This window comes from Poecilia latipinna, unplaced genomic scaffold, assembly GCF_001443285.1.
Source record: "Poecilia latipinna isolate Pla-1442-1.1 unplaced genomic scaffold, P_latipinna-1.0 Scaffold1642, whole genome shotgun sequence".
Taxonomy (NCBI): Eukaryota; Metazoa; Chordata; class Actinopteri; order Cyprinodontiformes; family Poeciliidae; genus Poecilia; species Poecilia latipinna.
The window spans coordinates 53,248-74,807 of record NW_015114258.1 but is presented as its reverse complement, the minus strand read 5'-3'; the positions used below and the strand labels follow the sequence as shown (position 1 = coordinate 74,807).

General features: G+C 38.0%; 1 protein-coding gene and 1 long non-coding RNA gene across 4 annotated transcripts in view; one reads left to right on the top strand and one right to left on the bottom strand.

Annotated features, from left to right (window-relative positions):
- The first annotated feature begins 436 nt into the window (after window positions 1-436).
- The window catches only part of pax7a (paired box 7a), a 60,751-nt gene continuing 39,627 nt past the window's right edge, over window positions 437-21,560 (top strand). Inside the window, exons 1-4 of one of the 3 annotated variants that reach the window (XM_015059611.1) lie at window positions 437-1,031; window positions 2,200-2,435; window positions 3,435-3,564; window positions 3,982-4,110. In XM_015059611.1, coding sequence (XP_014915097.1) covers window positions 947-1,031; window positions 2,200-2,435; window positions 3,435-3,564; window positions 3,982-4,110 — 580 coding nt within the window. In that variant the 5' untranslated portion in view covers window positions 437-946. Of the gene's footprint in view, window positions 1,032-2,199; window positions 2,436-3,434; window positions 3,580-3,981; window positions 4,111-21,560 lie in introns of all 3 variants that reach the window. The other 2 variants (XM_015059610.1, XM_015059612.1) reach the window with 2 other exon arrangements.
- LOC106964227 (uncharacterized) lies at window positions 2,365-4,040 on the bottom strand. The gene is made up of 3 exons (XR_001428349.1): window positions 3,965-4,040; window positions 3,718-3,849; window positions 2,365-2,447 (listed from the first exon to the last, which is right to left on the bottom strand). It is a non-coding gene; the product is annotated as an uncharacterized LOC106964227 (long non-coding RNA).

Here is a 21,560-nt window from a genome sequence, read left to right as displayed (position 1 = left end):
CCCCCCTTTGTTTCAATTTTGTTTTTTTTTTTTTTTTTTTTAGTTGAATAATTCAGAATTTAATTAAGGGACTGACTTACACTGTTTTCTAAACTAATGTATATATTTGTAAAAGTTAAATGAGCAATTAAGTAAATGAAATTTTTTAAAATGTATATTATATTAAGTACTTTTTGGGATATGGAGTAATTGTGAGTAAGATAAGAATAAATGTATATAAATATATATATATATATATATAAAACTTCAGATGTTTAATGTTCTGCTAATTTTTCCACAACAGTTCTTATAGAATATCTTCTATGTGGTCCTCTGAGAGAGGCAGCGGTGAATTAAAAAAGTAAAAATGTGACGATCTGATTGGTCGCCGGGCTCTTGGCTAAACCCACTCCCTTTCATCCATAAAAGAAAGGGCAGCGAGCCTATGGGAGCGCTCCGCTGTCTCCTCCTACGACATGCACGAAAGTTGGCCACTTAAACTACTTCCAGCCAGCCGGCAGACATTATACCGAACCCAAACTACACCAGGGGGAAAAGAATAACACCGCGTTTCCCACAACGCGCCACCATTTAGCTGCTTGCGCCTCCATTTTTTATTTTTATTTTGTGCAAACTTACCTCTTTGGAGGTTTTCATTTCAGCTGTTGCAGCGTTTTGTCGTTGTATTTTGACCGATTTATCAAGCAAGAGGAGAGCATCCCCCCCTTTTTCTTTCTTTTTTTTATTTTTATTTTCCCCCCGGTGGAAGAAGGGTCTGTCCAGATTTACTCCGCCTGGGATTTGGGATTTGACAGCGCCTGTTCTCTGATCTTTCCAAACACATTCCGTTTTTTTTTTTTTTCTCCTTTTTCTTTTTTGTTTTTTAACTTGGAATTTCAGAGTGAAACACGTTCTTTAGCGCAGTGATTTTATTTATTTATTTATTTTTTGCCTCAGTAGCTACAGGATGGCTACTTTACCTGGAACAGTGCCTCGGATGGTGCGCCCTGCGCCAGGCCAGAACTACCCTCGAACCGGCTTCCCCCTGGAAGGTGAGGACAAGGACAGCCATGGGTGCCTGATACTTGAACTTGTGCTGGTTTAAGAGGAAAACTGTCCGCTTTGTGAGCTCGTATGCAGCGCGGCGGTGGGCACAGTTTGTCATCGGCGACATGCTGGGAAATAAAAAGATGGGTGAACAAAACGCGCCGCAGTCAGGGCTGATTAAAGTTAACCTCACGTCATGGTCAGGGGAGAATTATAGCTGCAGAAAATACAATCTGATGTCTTTAAAATGCTCCAAAATCTCAGACGTGTATAATTTATAAGAAGTATGTGGATTCGGGCTGTTTTATGTGCATTTCAGACAGCATTTAAAACAATATTCTCCTTTTTTTTATTATTTTCGTGAAATGTTATTTTATTGCAACATTTATCCTCTATTTTTTATTCACTAATATTTGTTTTAATCTAATATATATATATATATATATATATATATATATATATATATATATATATGTTTAAATATTTCATTACATCACTGTAAATTATTTTGGCCCTCAGAATTAAATGCCTAATTTAGAATTTAATATATATATTTTAGACGCACACAATATTTAAATCATCCGTATATGTGGTAGAGGGAAGGAGAGGGAGGGTAAAAAAAAAAAAAAAGATCATTGTATTTGCATGTATTTGCGGGAAACAGTTTCTTCCCCATTCTACTACACCCGCTTCGTGCTCAAGTGCCCTGGACTGAAATGTGCAAAAACCACGTAGCTCGCAAGTGACTCGAGCTGCGGGATTTGTTCGAGTGGTCCCGCAGCTGGAAATGGCAATAATACACACGGCAAAGAGCTGGCTCAAAGGATCACATCAATATTTGTACAGCATGACTAGGAATAATCAAGGTGGGGAGTGCCATCCTCTCTAGTGTCTCTCGGATGTGAAATTGCATCCCGGAGTGGATCCTTGGATGCATCCTGTCAGGATGAATTTGGCACGAATCTCCCCTGGAAAATGGTTAATATGATAATTTGCGCAAACTGCGTCCGAATGGAGATAAAAGCAGCAAATGTGGCATAATCTAATCAAATTAAAATCTCATCTGTATTGTAGGATACCTTAAATTGAATAAAGTCTCGTTGAACGTGAATGTTTTTGAGTGTTATTGTATTTTTTTTGTTTGTTTGTTTGTTTTTTTTTATTGCGACGCAGTGTCCACCCCTCTGGGCCAGGGCAGAGTGAACCAGCTTGGTGGGGTCTTCATCAACGGGAGGCCGCTGCCGAACCACATCCGACACAAGATAGTGGAGATGGCCCACCACGGCATCCGGCCCTGCGTGATCTCGCGACAACTGCGAGTTTCTCACGGCTGCGTCTCCAAGATTCTGTGCCGGTACCAGGAGACTGGCTCGATCCGTCCGGGGGCTATAGGGGGCAGCAAGCCCAGGGTGAGTGGTGGTCTGTGGTCATGGGAGCAGATGACAGGCATGCAACAGCTGATTACACATGGGCGTATAACATATAATAATAATAATAATAATAATAATAATAATAATAATAATAATAATAATAATAATAATAATAATAATAATAATAATGTCCAATTCAGTATCTCTTGAAATTGAATTACAATCCACTTGTAACATTCTATTTAAAATCGTGATCCAATAAAAACTCAAATGTGATGTGAACATTTCTCTCACGATTTAAATTATTTTTTGCATAAAAAACATAAACATATTCAAATAAAAATGGTAAAAATAACAAAAATATGTATCTAAGCATGTTTAATAATTTTTATTTGCAATTACAAATGAAAAAACACATAAAAAATTACAAAAACAATCTAAAATTCATATGATTTTCAAACTTCTAACTACTCAATAAACCCTTAAAGGATGGAAACAATTTTTAAGATTTACGTGCAAACGTCAGAAATACTGGAGCTGCACATTTCTGTATCTTAAATGTGAACATAACGTCTTTTACTAAGAAATCCAATGACAACATTTTATTGCTGTATTTTTGTTAATATTATCTATTTAAGTAGTTTATCTAGAAATATGTGAATTTCTTTTAAAATTTAGATTTAATTTTCAATCTGTTTGTTTATGATTTGTGTCCAAATCGATCCAAATCTCATGTTTTATTAATTAATAAAAGAAAACTAAATCTGTCCATTTAAAATTAGAACCACTTCAAATGTATTTAAGCTCAGTGCAGTGAAATGCATGGTACTAATGATGGATTTTATCTAAATATTATTTGCATGTTAAATTGTTTGATTATAGAAATGTTTGTTTTTCTTTTGCATTCATTCAAAGTAATTCTAAATGACATTTTCCTAACTAAACATTATATGTTTATTGGATGAGATTAGTGTTTCCTTTCAACTAAAATTCCTCCTCTTTGTTTGTTCGCTTGCCATCAACCTTTCAAACCTAAAGCAGGTGGCAACTCCCGACGTGGAGAAGCGGATCGAAGAGTACAAGAGGGAAAACCCGGGTATGTTCAGCTGGGAGATCCGGGATAAGCTGCTGAAGGACGGGGTGTGCGACAGAAGCACAGTTCCTTCAGGTGAGGCTTCATCTGGTAAGCTGCACTTTTTTTTCCCCTTACTACCAGCGAACACCGCAGCACCACCTCTCAATGAACGTCACTATGAATTCAACATGTTACTGATAATAAAGCGCCTCTGTAAGCAAACCCAGAGAGATAACTATATTATACATGTACATGTCCTGTTGAAATGTGGCTTCAGTGCTCCGTCAGTTCATAACATTTGCTCCCTTGTGATGAATATTTTTCTCCAAACGCTGCTGCTTCATGTGAAAACTTTTCCTGTGCCATTTTTGTACCATTCTGGGAGAAAGAGAGAGCAGAAGGAGAGAGAGAGAGAGAGAGAGAGAGAGAGAGAAAATGTTTGATAGGATTATTATGGTTCTGTTATGGCTTTTAGGCCTAATCACCCATTTACCTTTTTGTTGCCATTAGTGAGTTCCATCAGCCGCGTTTTGAGGGCCCGATTTGGCAAAAAAGATGACGAGGATGACTGTGATAAGAAGGATGAAGATGGAGAAAAGAAAACAAAGCATAGCATCGATGGCATCCTCGGTGATAAATGTAAGTTAACAACAAACAAAAAGTGTATGTATTATTATTATTATTATTATTATTATTATTATTATTATTATTATTATTATTATTATAGTAAATTTGCAGCCTTGCAAACTGGAAGCAAATGTTTTTAAATTGACTTCCTACTTGAACGTCCTCTGGGGAAATCGTCCCACATCCGAGCTGCGGCTCTAAGCGCAGACAATTTATTCCCGCTTTAAACTCCGAGCCAGCACTTGTTCACTGCCTTCAATTATTTATGAGAGCCTTGGCAGAAGGTATTTAGCTGCTGAGAATTAATTTGCGTGGCGCATTCTTGCTCATTTCACTCACTCATTCAGGGGGACATCTAAAACGACAGCTGACAGTTGACCCACTTCAAGCTCCCTGACGTCTCACCGCTTGTCAGTTAGAGCGGAAATGGATGCGCATGTCATTGTTTTCTGCTGTTAGTAATGTGTGAGACAGCGGTGCAGGTATTTTGTTTCTGAATCGCCCTGAAAGATAATCATTTCCCCTGTGGTCGCCGTTTTTGAAGCATGTTGTAATGCATTTGAATTCTTGAAATGAAGCAAGGCCTAATGAGGGATTCAGTTTTATCCTATAAAGATTGGAATTTAAAATATAAAAATGCGAGGGAATGAGCGCTTTTAAACGCCCTGCTGAGAACAATGTACACTGTAAAAATGAATTTTAAAGGGAGTTAAATTTTAGCAAATAAAAATCTCTTTAAGCACATTATTTGTAAAGATAATGTTCACTAATACCTGCATTCTGTCGTCATTATATTAGATAGGAATTTAAGAAAAGATATTTTGTTCTGCCAAAACCTATTCTAACGTGTTGTGTACATGTCATGCTCCTCCTATCAGAGGAGCGTGATAGGTCTATATTTTAAAATGAGCTATGTTATGAATATACATGTCAGTTTAGTAAAAGTTAACAGTGTCATTACGCTTGTTGCAAGAATGTAAGAATGTAGTTTATTTATGCTTCTCTACTTTAGCTATAGCGCTAATGCTAGAACTTGCTAGCACATTTACGTTCTTAAGCCTGAGGCAGTCATAGCTACTGAGCTACACATTTTAGCTAACAAAAATACAATTTTCAAGATACCCAAGACAAAAAGTTGCTTTTTTTTTTCCTGTAAAAAACCCAAAGAACATTATGATTGCACAAGGCAAGTTGCACAAAGTGGCTACAGGTACAGATGTTTGTACAACTAATCACTTTTAAACATTGCCTAAAGAGAATCTCCTATAAATTTCCAAACCGTCCCTAATGAATTATTAAAACTCTGCTGCAAAGAGTGTTAGCATAGCAAAATCACTTTTTTAGTGCTGAGATATAGGCTATCTTCAAACCAATGAGACTTGACTTATGTTAGCTACACGAATACCTCTCAGCACAGGTGTAAAACATTTAGCTATGTTCAATCAAATGTTAGCTTACTGGAAAGACATCTGCCACACTGGGGTAAGTTTGAAAATATAATGTTGTACCACAGTTATAACTGTGTCTCTTAGCTCTTAAACGCTATATAATAAACTATTCATTAAGTTTTTTTTTCTTTTCTCAGTGGTAAATGCGAAAAGCAAACAGTAGAGTGAGTAGAATGTGAAAGACCAAATAAAGAAATAACTGATATGAACAAAAACAAATGATTAAAAGTACATAGAAAAGACAAAAACATTATTTTGAAAAATTAAAGTGAATTATAGATTCAAGAGTTTTGATTTAAAATTTAAACTATGAAAATGTGATCACGAATTGTTACCATCAATGGATGCCTATAGCTAATACCCATCTGTCTATTGTTAATAGATTATATAAAAAAAAGAGCCTGCAATATTGATGGATTTGTGTTGAACAGATTCAGAATCAATCTTTTAGCAAGTTTTACAATTTGAGTTTTAACATGTTAAAATGTATCTAATCTTTGGGAAAAGTTATAACAGTCAAATGCTGCCACTTTCCATAAGATTGCTGTCTTTGTAACAAACCTTTCAAAAAAAATATTTTAGAAAATTTTTAGTATTACTTCCTGAACTATGACCCATTCTAGCCCACTATTTCAGCAACATATTTTATCTTAATTACGATAAGATAAACGAGTTAAGTAGTGTAAATATTTTAATTGACTAAGTACACTTTAATTGCTAGAATTACAAAATAAATTGAATTATTAATGTGATTCCACCAGTTTAACTGCTTCTGTTCCAACAGTTATTTTTATCAGTGCGAAATGATAAAACGAGAGAATAGAGATAGTTTTTTTTTTTTTTGTTCACAATAGCTATTTTTATTTTAAAAAAGGAAGACTGCCAAACTTTTTTTTTTTTTTCAAACTTGAAGATGAACTTCATGAGCAAAACCTCCCCTCTATTGAAGCTTTTCTAAAGCGAGGAGTCCGGGGCACAAAAGCAAATCCTGGAAAGCACGGCGGCGTAAAGCGGAGTGTATGGGCCTGCGCCCATTCACATTCAAAGAGCTGCTAAAAGAGAGAGAAAAGTTTGGACAAAGGGCAAGGAGCGGCATAAAAGGAGATGAATTATTCAGTACGCCCCGCTGCTAGATAGTTTTGTAATTTAGTATATAATGGCCCCGTTGGAGAAGAATCGGTATGTGGCGTGAAAACGGTCTCTTTTTTCGGTCACAGCGCAGATTAATGTTAGGAGAAAAATGTCACTATTTTCTTGCAAATATCTCCGGTGTCTTGTAAACCCTGCTGGCTGCAAATGACCGGCGTGCAGTGCTGGAGTCTGGTCATTTACGCACAATGCGCCTGATTGATAGTTTGCGCTTCAACTGCGTCTTCGGAGCTCTGCTGTTGACTTTCGTGTTTTTTTGTTGCAAAATTTCCACATGATGTCACTTTCGTTCTTTTAAGCACTGCTTGTTGTTTCAAATTGGGATCGAATTACGCTGCTATAAAAAGAGACACTCACCCAGTGCGTAAAACAGTTTAGACAAGCAGCATCCGGATGGCGTTTAATAATGTTAATACTTATTAGAGTAAAAGCGCTGGAAACGATGCTCTCTTGAATAGGTGGCTGTGTTCGTGCCGGGTGTAATAGCTCGAAGGCATGGTAAGAAATGTATTTATCCCCAATCAGCCCCTCACTCTGCGAATTTGAAGCACAGCCCTTATGTGGAGAGGGGTTTTTAAAGCAGATTAAATAGAGCCTTTTATTTCTTTTCACTTTCATCTCAGAGCGGAGCTCACTGTGGCTCGCCCTGGGCACAAAATTCATAGATTTTTTTTTTTCTGGCTTACTTATCCAGATTTTAAGACTTTATTTATTTATCTATCAGTTTGTTTATTAGGTCTTCGTATTAGTTTTTTTCTTTTTTTAGATGTTACATCGCGGATTTATCTTGGTACTAATCTAGCTCTAATAAAAAGTGTATTTAAAATCATAAACAAATTAATGCACGTTTGATTTTCCTGCAAACACGGGTTCTTGCAAAACAAGCCAAGCTGAGATCGTGTATAGGGGAAGCCGGGTGGGAATATTCTGGTGCATGCACTATTAACGAAAAATGACGCAAATGCTGCGCTACACCACGCGCAAACGCTTGCACGGTTTTGTTTTGCGTCACGGGAACATGTATCAGATGTCAGGAGTCGATTGGCCACACGTGACGCATCCTGTCCGACCGTCAGACGAGGTGGAGACAGGCGATGGACACTTCAACAAATCGCAGGATTACCTGCAGGTCGGTCTAATTAAACAGATGCCAGGTGGGATTATTTCTGCACACTGAGGAAAACTGACAGAGCTGCGCAAAGGCGTGAGGAAGGGAGATAGGCCTTGTTTGTTTAGATTTGCAAAATGGAGTCAGTCGGTGAAATGTCTATTTTATTGCAAAAAAGACGTATTATTTTCCAACTTTTTTTTTCTTCCAGAAATAGAACAAAAATATTTATTTATATTTTGCGCTTATTTTACCTCGAATTGCAAAATCTCAAACCCAAATATTTTACCTGCTAAACGAAGTAACACAATAGACAGAATTTAGTTTAAATTGGATAAAACTGAAATAAATGCCCCCGCACCCCCACTTCCACGCACATATTCGTTTTTGCCCGGGCGCGCGCTCCAGCGCCACGCACACCCCAGTCTCTCTAAGTGTATGGTAATATAATGTAGCCATATTTCGGGTCTAAAGCCGCGCTGAATGAGAAGGACAGGGGGAATGAAGCGAGAGACCACTTCAAACAAATCCATCTGGAACAGTGTGTGAGAGAGATTCAGTGAAAGTATGGGGAAGTTATTTAGCTATTAATAACGTTCTTTCCTCAGGCATTCAGAGTGACTCCATCTGCACTTTCTCGCAGCTATTTGGCTGGGTGGAAATTGAGGGAGACCCAAATGTTGGGCAGAGATAACATACCCATCATAGCCCAGACCCTGCGCTGTGCTTCACTGCATTAAACTCGGATTAACCTCCCCTGTCCCCGCAGCCACTCAAGCCACATTTCACTGGAATTTACATCGGTAGGCCTGCATTTCCTATAGAGGGGGCATAGAGCTAAAAAGACTCGATACGATAGATATTATTATTATTATTATTATTATTATTATTATTATTATTATTATTATTATTATTATTATTATTATTATTATTATTATTATTATTATTATGTCCTGTCTTATAACAAATTAAATGTAGGCCTAAATTTTATTATTATTGTTGTTATGTTTTAATAATAATAATAATAATAATAATAATAATAATAATAATAATAATAATAATAATAATAATAATAATAGAAAAGAAAAATTATATACTTACTGGCTTAAAATAAGTATTCAGATCTTGACAACAGCAAATATTGTATGAACTAGCCAAATGAAAGGCATATAAAAAAGTGCTTGCTAACAAATAGTGAGCAGTGTAATCTTAATGATGAGAACTATTATTTTATATTTAGGACCCAATTTATTTATGGTGTCTAAATTGATAAATAGCAGTTTGTGTTTTTTGTTCTATATTTATCTTGCAAGACAACAAAAATATGCTTAAGATTTTTCTTTTTTAATTTCTTTAAATAGCTAAAGCTACAATTTGGCTAGTATGTGTATAAGCTAGCAGGTGGCAAGCTGCCTGTATTTTTTCCTTTTTTCCCATGATAAACCAGCAGTGGCAGACAAAGAGTAGCAGGTGAGACAGATTCCCACTTAACCTCAGCAACTGCTAAATAAAATATGAAAAATAAATCCGTGGCACATCAAATGGATTCACCATTAACGTATTTATCCGCTGCAGTTGGATAATATTGCTATTAGCTTAGCGTAGTTCTTCAGATGTTTGGTCAGATGTTGCCTAACAACCTGGACAGAATTCTGATCCTTGTTTTTAGTCAGGTGGGATTGATTAAAATATGTCTAACTAACTTGAATTGTCCATTTGTAGCATGTCAAAGAGCAGAAGTAGAATTTTATCTCAACAACCGCTATACAAAATAAAAAAAATGAAAGACAAATCAAAGGGTATTTTTGAAGAAAATATTTATCCCTTGTAGCTTGCTAATCTTCTTGTTAGTGTAACTTTCTTTAGTTGCTGCTAAGATGTTGGCCAGAAACCCTGACAGCATTTTAATATTCTTAAAACTAAACTGACAAGAAAATGGATTTCTTTTGCCCACATTTCTAATAATATGTTGATGTATAGTACAACTGATTAGCATTTAATTTCTAAATAATATTAAAACATCATCATTAACAAATCATATGGATTTCAAATGAACATTTTAGAAGCTGCTTTGTAGCAAGGTAGTACTTCTTTAACTTAGCTTGTTTCTTTGCTTTATAGGTGAGATGTTGGCCAGAAAGCAGGACTGATAAAAGCACCAATTGATTTCTTGTATATTTTTAATAATTTGCCAAAGAGTAGATTTAGCTATATGACTTATAAACTGACCTCAAGAACTACTAAATAATAAAAATAACAATTATTGATATATTAAATGAATTTAGCACAAACATGTAGCTGGATAACATTGCTGCCTATCCTTATAGTTGCTGGTGAAATGTTGCTTCCCAACCTCAACAACCTTCTGGTTAGAATATGATGACTGATTGGCGTTCAACCTAAAAATATACACAACAAATAATCAGTGATATGTCAAATGGATTTATCAGGAACATATTTATCCATTGTTGCTTGCTTGTTGTACTAATATTATCTTAGCCTTCATCTTGAAATGGTAAGGTAAGATGTTCCCTACCAACCAGGATAGCATTTTGAATTTCCTTTTAGTCAGGAGGTTCTGAAAATACTGACTATTTTGTGTGTCCTTTCATGCTTAAGAGAAGATTTAGAAAAGGGATGACTGATTAGCATTTAACCTCAACAGCCGCTAAATTTTATATAAAAAAATAATCAGTGACACGTCAAATGGATTTCATTCCTATTAGCTTAGCTTAGTTCTTTGGTTGCTAGGAAAGATGTTACCTAGCAACCCCATTGGCATTTTGATGTTCTTTAGGGGATTAATAAAATACTGACTAATTTTGCTTGTACTGTTAGTTGTATGCTGGAGTGAAGATTTAAAACAGAAAATGCAGTGCATAATGGGTTAGCATAGGTTCTCATTGATTGTAATTTAACATATCGTGAGACCTGATGACAGAATCAAATACAAGTAATTGCTTTCCGGTTCCAGCAAGGTAAGGCGAACAAATCATCCTACACAATAACGCGACATCTCCTGCTTATTAGTAATGAGCATAATTTTTTTTTAAAAGAGCACAGTTTAAGCTTGTAGACCTACCAACCCGGCGAGACATTTCAGTGTCAGGAGCTTTAAGTGTCAACAGCACGAAGAAAAAAAAAATGAAGTAGGCTTAAATTCACTCTGTGCTGGCATTTGACTTTGATCACATGAGAAATATTCATGGAAGCACAAACACTAGCTCTGTCACCATTATCCAGGCTGACAGTGATACCTCTCAAGGCTGTCTATTAATTAAAGTTGCGCTTACCATGTGGGACGACTTCCTATCTGGGCACAAAAATGGTTTTTCCATCTCTTGTGGGGGGCTCTTGAAAAGGGGCAATCTCTCCTCTCCTGCTTCTTGTGGGAAATTTAAAAGTGTACAGAGAAAGACATGGGGATTTCTAGCTCATTTATAAAGACGAGTTTATAATCCTTTCCTGCTTAATAACTTAAAAGGATTCAATTTCTCCCCTCATTTATGGGGTTATGATCGCACATTGTTAGGCACAGATAGCACCATTTCAAGGTTAACGTTTCTTGCTCAAAAATATCAGAATATAAGCTGTAAGCCCATAGGTGCCTCCTTTGTTTAGCCGGCAATTTCTCCCACACACAAATGCAGACAGACCCATTTTTAGATGTTGTTACTTTTAATGTGATAACAACGAGGAAGTCGATAAGATGCCTCCATGCACTGAACATTTTTCCCCATCTTATTTCAAATGATGTGATATTTAATTATAGCATATAATTTCACCATCGAGAATTAAATTCGGTAGGCTTAGGGAGGCTCTGAGGATTGAATGACTGGTTGGGGGTCTCAAACCATACGAGACAAATTAAAGAGGAAGCGCTGCCCTCCAGGTATCCTGTCACAACAGTAGGGTGCTTCAGTGCGGCTCTCATTTCTGTCTGTGTTTTATTCCGCCAATTTTCACTATGGGGCTGCGCTCAGGCCGCAGGGCTGCAGGACCAAAAGTAATAGAGGAAAAAAATCTCTATTTTTTTTTTTTTTTTATCTGTTTCCATATTCATGCTGGAGTTTGATTTCTCTCTCGCTTTTGTCCTACTTCCTCTAGTCAGATGCTGCATTCAAATTTGTGTAAACAGGTTACAATTAAAGGCAACCTGCTGTAGTTAAATTGATAGATTTTATATTTTTATTACGTTATTATAAAAAATAATATAAAATAAGTAATAAAAAAATTGTCATTTATGGGGAGCATAGAAATTTTATTAGCAGAAATGTAGATTTATTGTTTTTTATATCTCATTTTATTTTATCAAATGTAACAAATTCCTAGTATTGTAGTTTGATTTCTAAAACGGCATTATTATATTTTTTGCCGATGTTGTTAGTATTTTCCCCACCAGCCATTTACATTTCCACTTGGGTCCTTTTCATGCCCCCCACACCCCCAAACTGCCATCGCTTTGTTAGCATTAATGTTTAATTGGCTGGAAGAAGATGAATGAGGCTGACAGGAATCAGCTGTCCAGAGATTCCCCCTGTGAGTCTGACTCGGAAATCATAACCTGACCAGCTTTTCCTCCTCTGAAACCGGCTCGTTGAACTTGTCACATCTAATTAGGGTGTTAAAACGCACCCAGTGCATCTGTGGGAAACAGTAGGTGGTTAGTCCGGGGCAGCCAATAACGCCCTTTTTTTGGGTCAGATGGTGGAGGAGGGCGCAGGTTTGGGGGGGGATCAGCGTGGTTGGATGACAGTGTTGTTGAATTGGACTGCTGTGGGCTTTTATTTCTAAGCAGCCCTCCTTTTTTCCGCTACTACTTCAATTATGACCATCCAGCGGGCTAAACAAGTGAGCATGCACGGACTGTGGCCTTGTTTTAATTAGGTATGAAATTAATTACACTAGACATCTATTAGAGACTTTTAAGTTTGGTTCATATTTTTTTTTTGTGACAGAGTTTAAAGGTATAACAGTGGATTAATGGCTTACATCCAAAATTACATTTCATTGCATCCCATCATTTCAGTGCTGCCTGTCTTAGCAGGAGTCTGGCTATCAGTAAATTCCTAGATACCAAATAAAAAAAAATAATACATGTTTTAAATTCAATTAACACAAGCTTTTAACTCAAAAATCGTAATAACTAAGTTGAGTTTTTATTCATTTTTATTTTTGCAATTTTCCAAACATATTTTGCAGCTCGAACGTCTTTTAGATCTGAGGAAATCTGCAAATACAGCAGCATTTTGAGAGGTTTTCTTTCCTTTTTCGAGCGCTTTTTTTGTGTTGCTACAAAAAGGCCCTGTGATGTCTGACAGCCTGCTCTCACTATTGTTATCAAACAGCCACTAGAAAAGGAAGAGAAAGAGAAGAGGGGAGGAGAAAGGACCCCTCTGTTATTTTCTGTCTTGAGACTTGCTTCATCGGCTATTCAGGCAAGTTGATGAACTCCTCCAAAAAGTTTATTAAGGGGGGAGAAAACAATAAGAACTAAAGCCTTTGGGTGCCTGGGCAGACAGTTTATAAACTAGCTGCTATTGTGCCTCAAAGGCAGATGCTTGAATACTCCTGAATAGGGGCCTTCAAACTGACACGATCAGGCTGGACAGCAGCAGTTTTAAAGAGGGGAGACAGGGCTCTTCTTCTGCTGCTGCTGCTCAGATCTCTGCCTCTCCTTTTTGTGCATTAATGTACATCTGCAGAAAGAAAAGGGGAGGAGGAGCTTGGCATTGTCTGCTATGGACACTTGGGTTTCTGTGTTTTTATGAACATGTGTTTACAGAAAATGTAAATGTGTGCCAATCAAGAACACAATCATATCAGAAAAACAAATATTTGCACGGCGACATTAAAAAAAAAAGTTTTTTTTTTTTTTTTTTTTGCTAAGTATTCATTTTTATTTGACCAAGCAAGAATATATTGTCAATGTTAAGTTTTAAACAAATATCTGATCATTTTCCGAGGCCCAGAAATCTGTGAAGCACACCCACCGCTGATGTTTTTCATTCTTTTATTTTCTTTTTTTCTGAATGGGACACTATGTGCACTCAAGAAGATACATTATTCCTCTCCTTTTCAGGAAACAATAGACTGTCACTCTTTATCCCTCTTCCCTCCGCTGTCCCTCCCTCTCCAGCTTTCCTCTTTTTTTTTCTTAGGCCTCTTAGTCTCTGGCTCTGTGCCTCACAACATCAGAGGGAGTCCAGTGATTTGTGACCCCCAGAAACCCACACTTAATCTCGCTAAAGAGTGGAGGAGGAGGGGAGCATCCAGTTTACAGCTTTAGTGGGCCCCAAATAGGGCCAAGCCTGCTCTGGCAGGTGTCAACATTAGCAAACAATTGGTCCCCAGCCCCATGCCTCGTACCCCGGTGCGAAACTGAACCTAAACTATTCGAGACTCGCTAAAAGGAGCCGCATAATAGATAATATGGAAGGGGGGGAGGAAGGGGAGTGGACAAGGGAGAGATTACATTCTCAGACAGCTATTAGCCTGGATGAGGCTTTTCTAAACAAACAAAAAGAGAAGAAGGAGATCAATATTGTTTTGGTTCACCAAGTGGACTCATCATTGCGCCTTTGGAGTATTTATTTTCTGCTCCATTGTTTGTCTCGGCTCCTCAGACGTCTGTGGGCCGTATTGGCAATCCAATTAAGTTTCAGGGGGTCCAGCGGAGGCCCATCTCTTCTCCCGGACAGTTGTGTGTTTTGCGCTTGCAGTCGGCAGTTCACTCACAGATTCGCCGCTGTAATGAATCCTGATTGGCGACTATTGCCTTTCGACGGCGGACAATGAACAAGAGGGGAAAACAACACTCAGGGATGACAGAGCTCCACTCGGCCCTGTGGGACGGCAATCCTTCTAATTCATTAGACAGAAGTGTCTGAGCGCAGAGAGCTGAGGAAACAGGGAGAGAGTGAGTTGACATGAGTGGACAGGAGCTGCTCTCGAGAGGGTATGTGCCTTGACAAGAGGGACAATGTTTGTGTTTTCTTTAAAGGCTATTTATTTATCTCTCAGTGTTGATTCAGAGCCATGCCACAAGGAGAGACAAGTGTTCCCAGCAGGGGAGATTAGTCTCAAACGTTTTTAATGGGAAAACGCGAGGCATTTGTTGTCGTTTAATTGCTTTGAGATGGTGCTTTGCTGCATTTATTCCTCATACTGAAGAAAAACTGGCAAAAAAGAAACTTTCTCTTGCAGCTCTTCAAGTCACTGTGAATTTATTGCATTGTGACAAACTGGCATCTACTCGTCTTGTAACATTGTCTGAATACGGAAATTCAACCATCAAAACATGACATAGCAAACACAAAAACCTCCCATAACATAGACAGCTGGTAAAATATCATTAAATTAATTTGTGTGTAGCCATTACAGCACATACAAGACTGTTTATAGACAGTTTATATTAATTCTGGCTCTAAGTAGTATGAAATTAGGCATGTAATTTCATAAATTGAAGTCGTTTGCCTCCTAAGTTATCTACAAGACAAAATAAAAGTTGTTGCCAGCTCACAGATAATCTTACATAATGACAAAGGCTTGCAAAGCAAATATGGGAGCGTTAAGAATATAATATGGAAGGTTTGAGTCGGCTTCATTAAAGGCAGGTCTCCATCAGTGACCGTGTTTGATATGGGCCAAATGGGCAGTCGCCCGTGGCGTTGTTAGAAAAGAGGCATGCAGAAGCACCAGATAACGAGTGTAACTCCTCTGTCATTTACCCCATTAACAAGTTTTCTGTTGCTTTTATGCAAGTGCAATCAATGGGGAGCTGTGCTCCCTGCTAGCTGCTGCAGATAGGAGGACTGTTTTATGTGGCTTTGTGTTCTGTTTTCTGTCTGTTACGCATTAGTTTTGTTTGCGGTGAGGACTTCCTGTTGGTTTTAGAATCCGAAAGGATGACTTGAACCAAAGAAAAAAAAAACATAAGGCATCTGTATTTAAAGCATATTAATATGGCCTGGTTACCAGTAATAAGGTATACGAAGGATTGAGAACAAGTTATTCAAAAAATTTAGTCATTTTTAATAAGAATGCAGCGCAAGAGCTGAAACAAAAAATAACACCCTCTTCCATCAGTTGTTGCTTTGCATTGCTGATTAACAGGCTGAAATAATGCTTTCAATAAAATAAAAAAATGCAAACAGAAAGTCAGGGTTTGGAAGATAACAAGCTACCACTATTCAATCTGACTGCTATAAAAATTACTGCCTGCAATTTATGTCTGTTTGGCAGCCAAATGGAACAGGTAGCCTGACTAAAAAAACAGCTCATATGAGCTTGTTACAGCTGTTCCTCTATAAACAGAAAACAAGATAAATGTGTTTTATTTTGTGCAATAGGTACTTAAAATTGCAACAAAATTCGGTAGAACTTTTTTACTGTCGTTCTCCATAAATATATGACTGAAAGTCAACGAGACAATCAAATATTATAGATAACCCTAATTGTGAGTATACATTATTATTTTATAAGTTTGTTATTTTAATGTCATATTCACCGTCATTTTGCAGTCTTCTAAGTTATCTACCAAACAAAATAAAAGCATGTAACCACATGTATAAACTTTCCGAATCAGTGACATTTTTATAATTGTAGATCGTTGATTTGATGTCAATTCTGATAAAAGGGCAAATAAAATTCCTCATCTTGTATTTATTGGCTTAATAGATTAGGAGTAACTCAACATTTGGAAGCCAGATTGCAATCATAATGTTGAGTGGGCTTTAAAAATTGTATGTATTTAAAGAAACTCTTAGTCCGGTTTCAGTTTGTTCTTTCCTGAGATTTAAAAAAAAAAAAACAACTAAAACTGAAGTGAACAGTTCATCACAATACTGAATATTCAGGGGGGAAAAAAAAATATTTATCTTGATAAATGAGCCATTGTTATGATGTAAAATAATAAAGCGTGCCAAAATAGAGAGCGGGGTACATCAGGACATCTTAGGTTTTATTATCATTATTATGTCCGTGTGAAATTGTGTGACAGATGAGCAGGTCAGAGCCGCATCATTTGCTGAAAGAAATGTAGTTTCCTCCAATTTGCCTTGCCAGCTAAGGTTGTCAAACTCTGACAGCTGGCACAGATCGGGACAGTGTGCTGCATTACAACCATCCGCTGGTTACCGTGGAGCTGCATTAGGAAAGACAAAAAAAAAAAAAAAAAAAACATTTCTGGCTAATTTTATTACAATACAGGAATAGGCCACATAATGTGCAACAGTAATTATGTTTAGCACAGTGCTCCCTCAGTGATGAATGAGGAACATTGACCATGGTCTGCTGGTTTAAAAAATCGCCATTAGTCTATGCTACTTAGGGCCAGAACATTTCACATTTTATGGTCTTGATGGGGCCGCACCACTGAAATATTCATTTGTTTTTTAATTGTGCGTGTTTTTCCACAGCCACAAAGACAATAAACATGTTCCCTGAGTGTTGCAAATCAGAAATGTGTTTTTCTTCTACCGAGTTAAAATGTGAAAAGCGCTTGTCCAAACAGTGGGGTGGAGCTCCTGTCCTCGCCGACAAAATAACAACTTCAAATGTTGTCCCCTCTTTTCAACTAATGGGCTTATTTCTGCATCGTCAGTCATTCTCTCCTTGGGGAATATGTAGTCGCAGTATAAAAAGCTTTTCTGCTGTGCACATTACAACCTCTCAATATGGAGAGCTCTCACAAATTAATGCTTGACTGTGCCAAATAAAAGCTCTTATTAGACTGTTGTATGTGGAGGAGTTTTTTACAGTTTTGCTCTTTTATGGGAATATTAAGGGAAGTTCGCAAGATTTCACACATTACTTGAACCTTAGTGCTATTTCTTTTTTTTTCTATTATTTGGATTTACGGGAGCAACTGGAAGTAAAGTGAACTGTTAAAGTTAAAATGTGGGCTTCTTGTTTGCTCATTTTATACTTTGAGCTTTTTTTTACTTTTATTGCCATTTTTTTCATTTAGTTGAAGCTTAACTCATTTTCCCCTGCTAGTGTCCTCAATATCCCCAACTTTTCAAAATTATTTGCCGGCCGTCCTTGTCCAGAAAATTAGAAAACTTCCCTTGGGCACAAAAAAAAATGTCCGCTGTGCATTCCTGTACGCTGCCCAGTAATCTCTCTTTGGCTTTGTTGGGGGGGAAAAAAAGATTTGTTCCTCCAGGAGACCTCGGCTCACAGTCCTGAGACGTAGCTGTTTGATTTTCTTTTCTTCATTGGGTTTTTTTTTTTTTGGGAGCTTCTTTTTTTTTTTTGTTGGGGGACCGGGACTTTGGCTGTGTTTCCATTTGGAGGAGAGACCCCCATGGGCTCTTCTTTATCTTTCTTGCATTCTCTTAATTTCATTACATTCGTTGTGACCTCAATTAGCAAAGAGTTGAGCTCAGGCAGTGACATTCTGCTTTAAAACCTCAGACTTGGTGAAGAAGTTAAGCGGTGGTGGCAGCAGCAGCTAATACAGGTCTGCATCTTGTGAAGTCTGAAATCAACCGCGTTCTTTCAGATCCTCTCTAATCGAGCTTTGTTCTTCACAATTAAAAGAAAGAAACATGTCATTTCTAAATAACTTCCCCACGTTGCATCATGTAAAGGAAGAAAAGTGACATCCATCGTTTGAAGCAAGAAATACCGCCACCAAAATAGGAGTTTATATTTTCATTGCTGACAGTGCCGTAAAGACAGCCGTGCAGAAACAAAGCATGACTTAGAGTCAAAAGCAAACATTTATATTGTCGCTAATATCCCACTTTTAGCCAGTAGTGCATTAAAGAAAAAGAATCCCACCCTTCAAGCCCTTCACGCTTTCAAAACTCAGGCAGCACAGAGGCATGGGGAGTCAATATGTCAGCGTTTATGGATGCCCTGCAGAGCTGCACAGGGCTGTCAGTCCCCCATTCATGCTCTAATGGCCCCCTGAGGTGCTCGTCTCTAGGGGCTGAAAGGGGCCGGGAGGCCCAGTGGACGCCCTGTTGTTGAAGGTGAGCGTGCGCTCTCATGGACGCGCTGCGCCTTCATCCATATGACAAGAGCAATAAAAGAGCATCGCTCTCCCTCTCCTCTGTCTACTCTGCTTTCTTTCGAGCCCTCCCACCCCCCCCACTCTCCACCTCAAACAGTGAGAAGGGGCCTAATTGTTTGTTGTGAGAGCCAAAGATTATAGAGCCTCCCATCTTTCTTCCTCCCTTGCCTTTTCCTCCATTTTTTTTTTTTTTTTTTTTCAAGCCCGCTACTTTTTTCTGTGATTCTGTCAGAGAGACAAGGGGAAGAAAAGTGCTGGAATTTTCCTGAGGAATGTGGAAGCTAGATTCCCACTTTGGCTGTCAGACGTTGCACATTTGCTTTAAAAACAGAACAATGTTTTACGATTTTCTCAGATGGACGAAGCTTGCATGAAGAAAAAGAGTGTAAAGTTGAATGCATTCAGGCATTCACATGAAGTGCGTTCTGGCAGGAGCGTCCTTGGCCGTCTGCCACCTGCTATAAACCAGTAATTGACATGATAAGCAGGAGATAAAACTGAAACCACTGACATCTGTCCATAAAGGTGAGCAGAGATTGATTTTATTTTATTTTAGATAGATAGACGGCGGAGTTTTAACGTATGGACACACATCTCGCCCAAATTCAATTTCGGCTAAATGTCAAATTATGAGCGAGAGAAGGTCAAAGATATCAAGCTTGTAGCCAGACCGGGTAAACACCTAACTTGATTTATAACCATTTGAACATTTTAATCTAATATTTCTAAATAAGCTCAAACCGAGCTGACACTATGATTACTTTTAGAGTTTTCATGATTCTTGTTTCTTTCTTTCTTTCTCTTGTGTGGAGATATCCACAGGAAAAGATTATTCCAAAAACAATCTGTCCTTAAACCATTCTACTTATCGCTGGCGTCTATCTTGTTTTCACACAAGGGTCCTATCTCATACATCCCTCGGTGAATGCCTTGAATCGCATGGCTTCTTTAACTTGGCAACCCCTTCAGGATGAACAGGCAAGTGCATTAAAGAGAGATGCCGCGCCATTCTCAGAAAAATGCAAATTGAGAAGTTGTTAGTTATTTGATGTTGCTGTGCGAACCTCCACCCCCCCCACCCCTCCTCCCGCCTCCGATGCATCCCTCCGACTCCAGTGTTGGTGGTTGAATCGCATGCAGTCCTGGGGACAGGCAGGCCTGTTTATATGCAGGCCTGGAGCAGAGAAGACAGCACAGAGACAGATGCATGTCAGAGATAGCAGATCCCATCTGAGGCAGATGCCTCTTATCGCGGGCCTGTTTGCATAATTAGGCCTTTTGATATTCACCCCCTCTGACTGACAAAAAGTATAATTGGAGGCATCAAGTACGACAAAAGGTGGGCACAAAATAAACAAGTCAACACAAACAGGGAGAAAAGACGTGGTGTTATTTTTGTCCTGTGGGAAAAAAAGAGGGAGGAAAAAACAGCATTTTTAACCAAATCTGCTGTCAGTCACAGTCAACTGGTGTGACTCGGTGCTCAGCAGCCTGTCCTGTGAATGCCTGCAAAACACAGAGCGTGAGGCCTGATTGTAATTATGCTGGAACTAATATGCTTTTCAAAATGAGCCATTATGAGCTAATGCTGCACTGCCAAAGCCCTGTCTGTTTTTGTCCCTCTGTCTTGGAGAGTTTGCAAAGGTATGGCTGATATTGAGGCCATGCGTTGTGATATCAGAGAGAGACTATGGGAGTTGGGGGGGTGGCGCCGATTTACTTTAGGGTTTGGCTGCACAGGTGAGGCTGAGACGAGGGATTTGGAGAACCTTCGCTGCTAAAACGAGAGCTTCCCTTTGTCACTTTTAGAGTGTTTTTGTGCAAAGATTGTTTTTCCTGTTCTTATTTTTTCAATATTTAAGAGCTTAATAATTTATGGTGTTTTTAATGGCAATGTTTACAACAGACATTTAAAGATTTATTTATTTTTTTTAATCTTTGCATTCATGCTTTTTGGAAAAAAAACAACAACAACTTTAAAATAAAAAGAAGTAATGCCTTAACTGGTTTATGCACTCATTAGTCATCTCCCACATGCCCCCGACAAGGATATGTAGAAAGCCATAACATAAATGCATATTTTATTGCAGTAGCACAATCTCTCACTGAAAAATTGACCTTTAATTTTTAGCACATTTATTCATGCGAAGCTAATAAATAATTGTTTTCCATGAGGTCGCAGATTGTTGTTTCTCTCCCATCAATGCCTTGTATAACAACCCTTTTCCGAAAGAAGATCGCTCAGTTGTTTCATTTAACACAGTCTCCATTTTGTGTCAGGTGAATCATTTCTATGTATCTGACTTTTTTGATCAATATACTGCTTAATGAGCCAAAGTTTTACAACAGATCTCTGTTTAAGAGAAATTTTAAAGATGTCATATGCTCTAATAAGATTCAAACCATCCCACAGCATCACAGGTCCTCCACCATATTTAGCAGGTGGCATGAGGTACTTTTCCACATATTCATCTTGTGCTACTGGCTGGTCTCACAGTTGATGTGGTGACAGGAAGACGGTACTCTTAGCTGTACATCTTGACATGTATATCATCCTCTGCATTGTGAATTTTATCAAGATAACTCAGAAATGAAACTTTGAGTTGTCAAAGCTTCAATTAAGCGGCGAGTTGAGAATATAAATTAAGGAAATTGCTTCAATCAAGTCATAAGTCATTTCTGGGCCGTCTGTGATTTTGTGTGAAAAAAAAAAAAAAAAAAAAAATATATATAT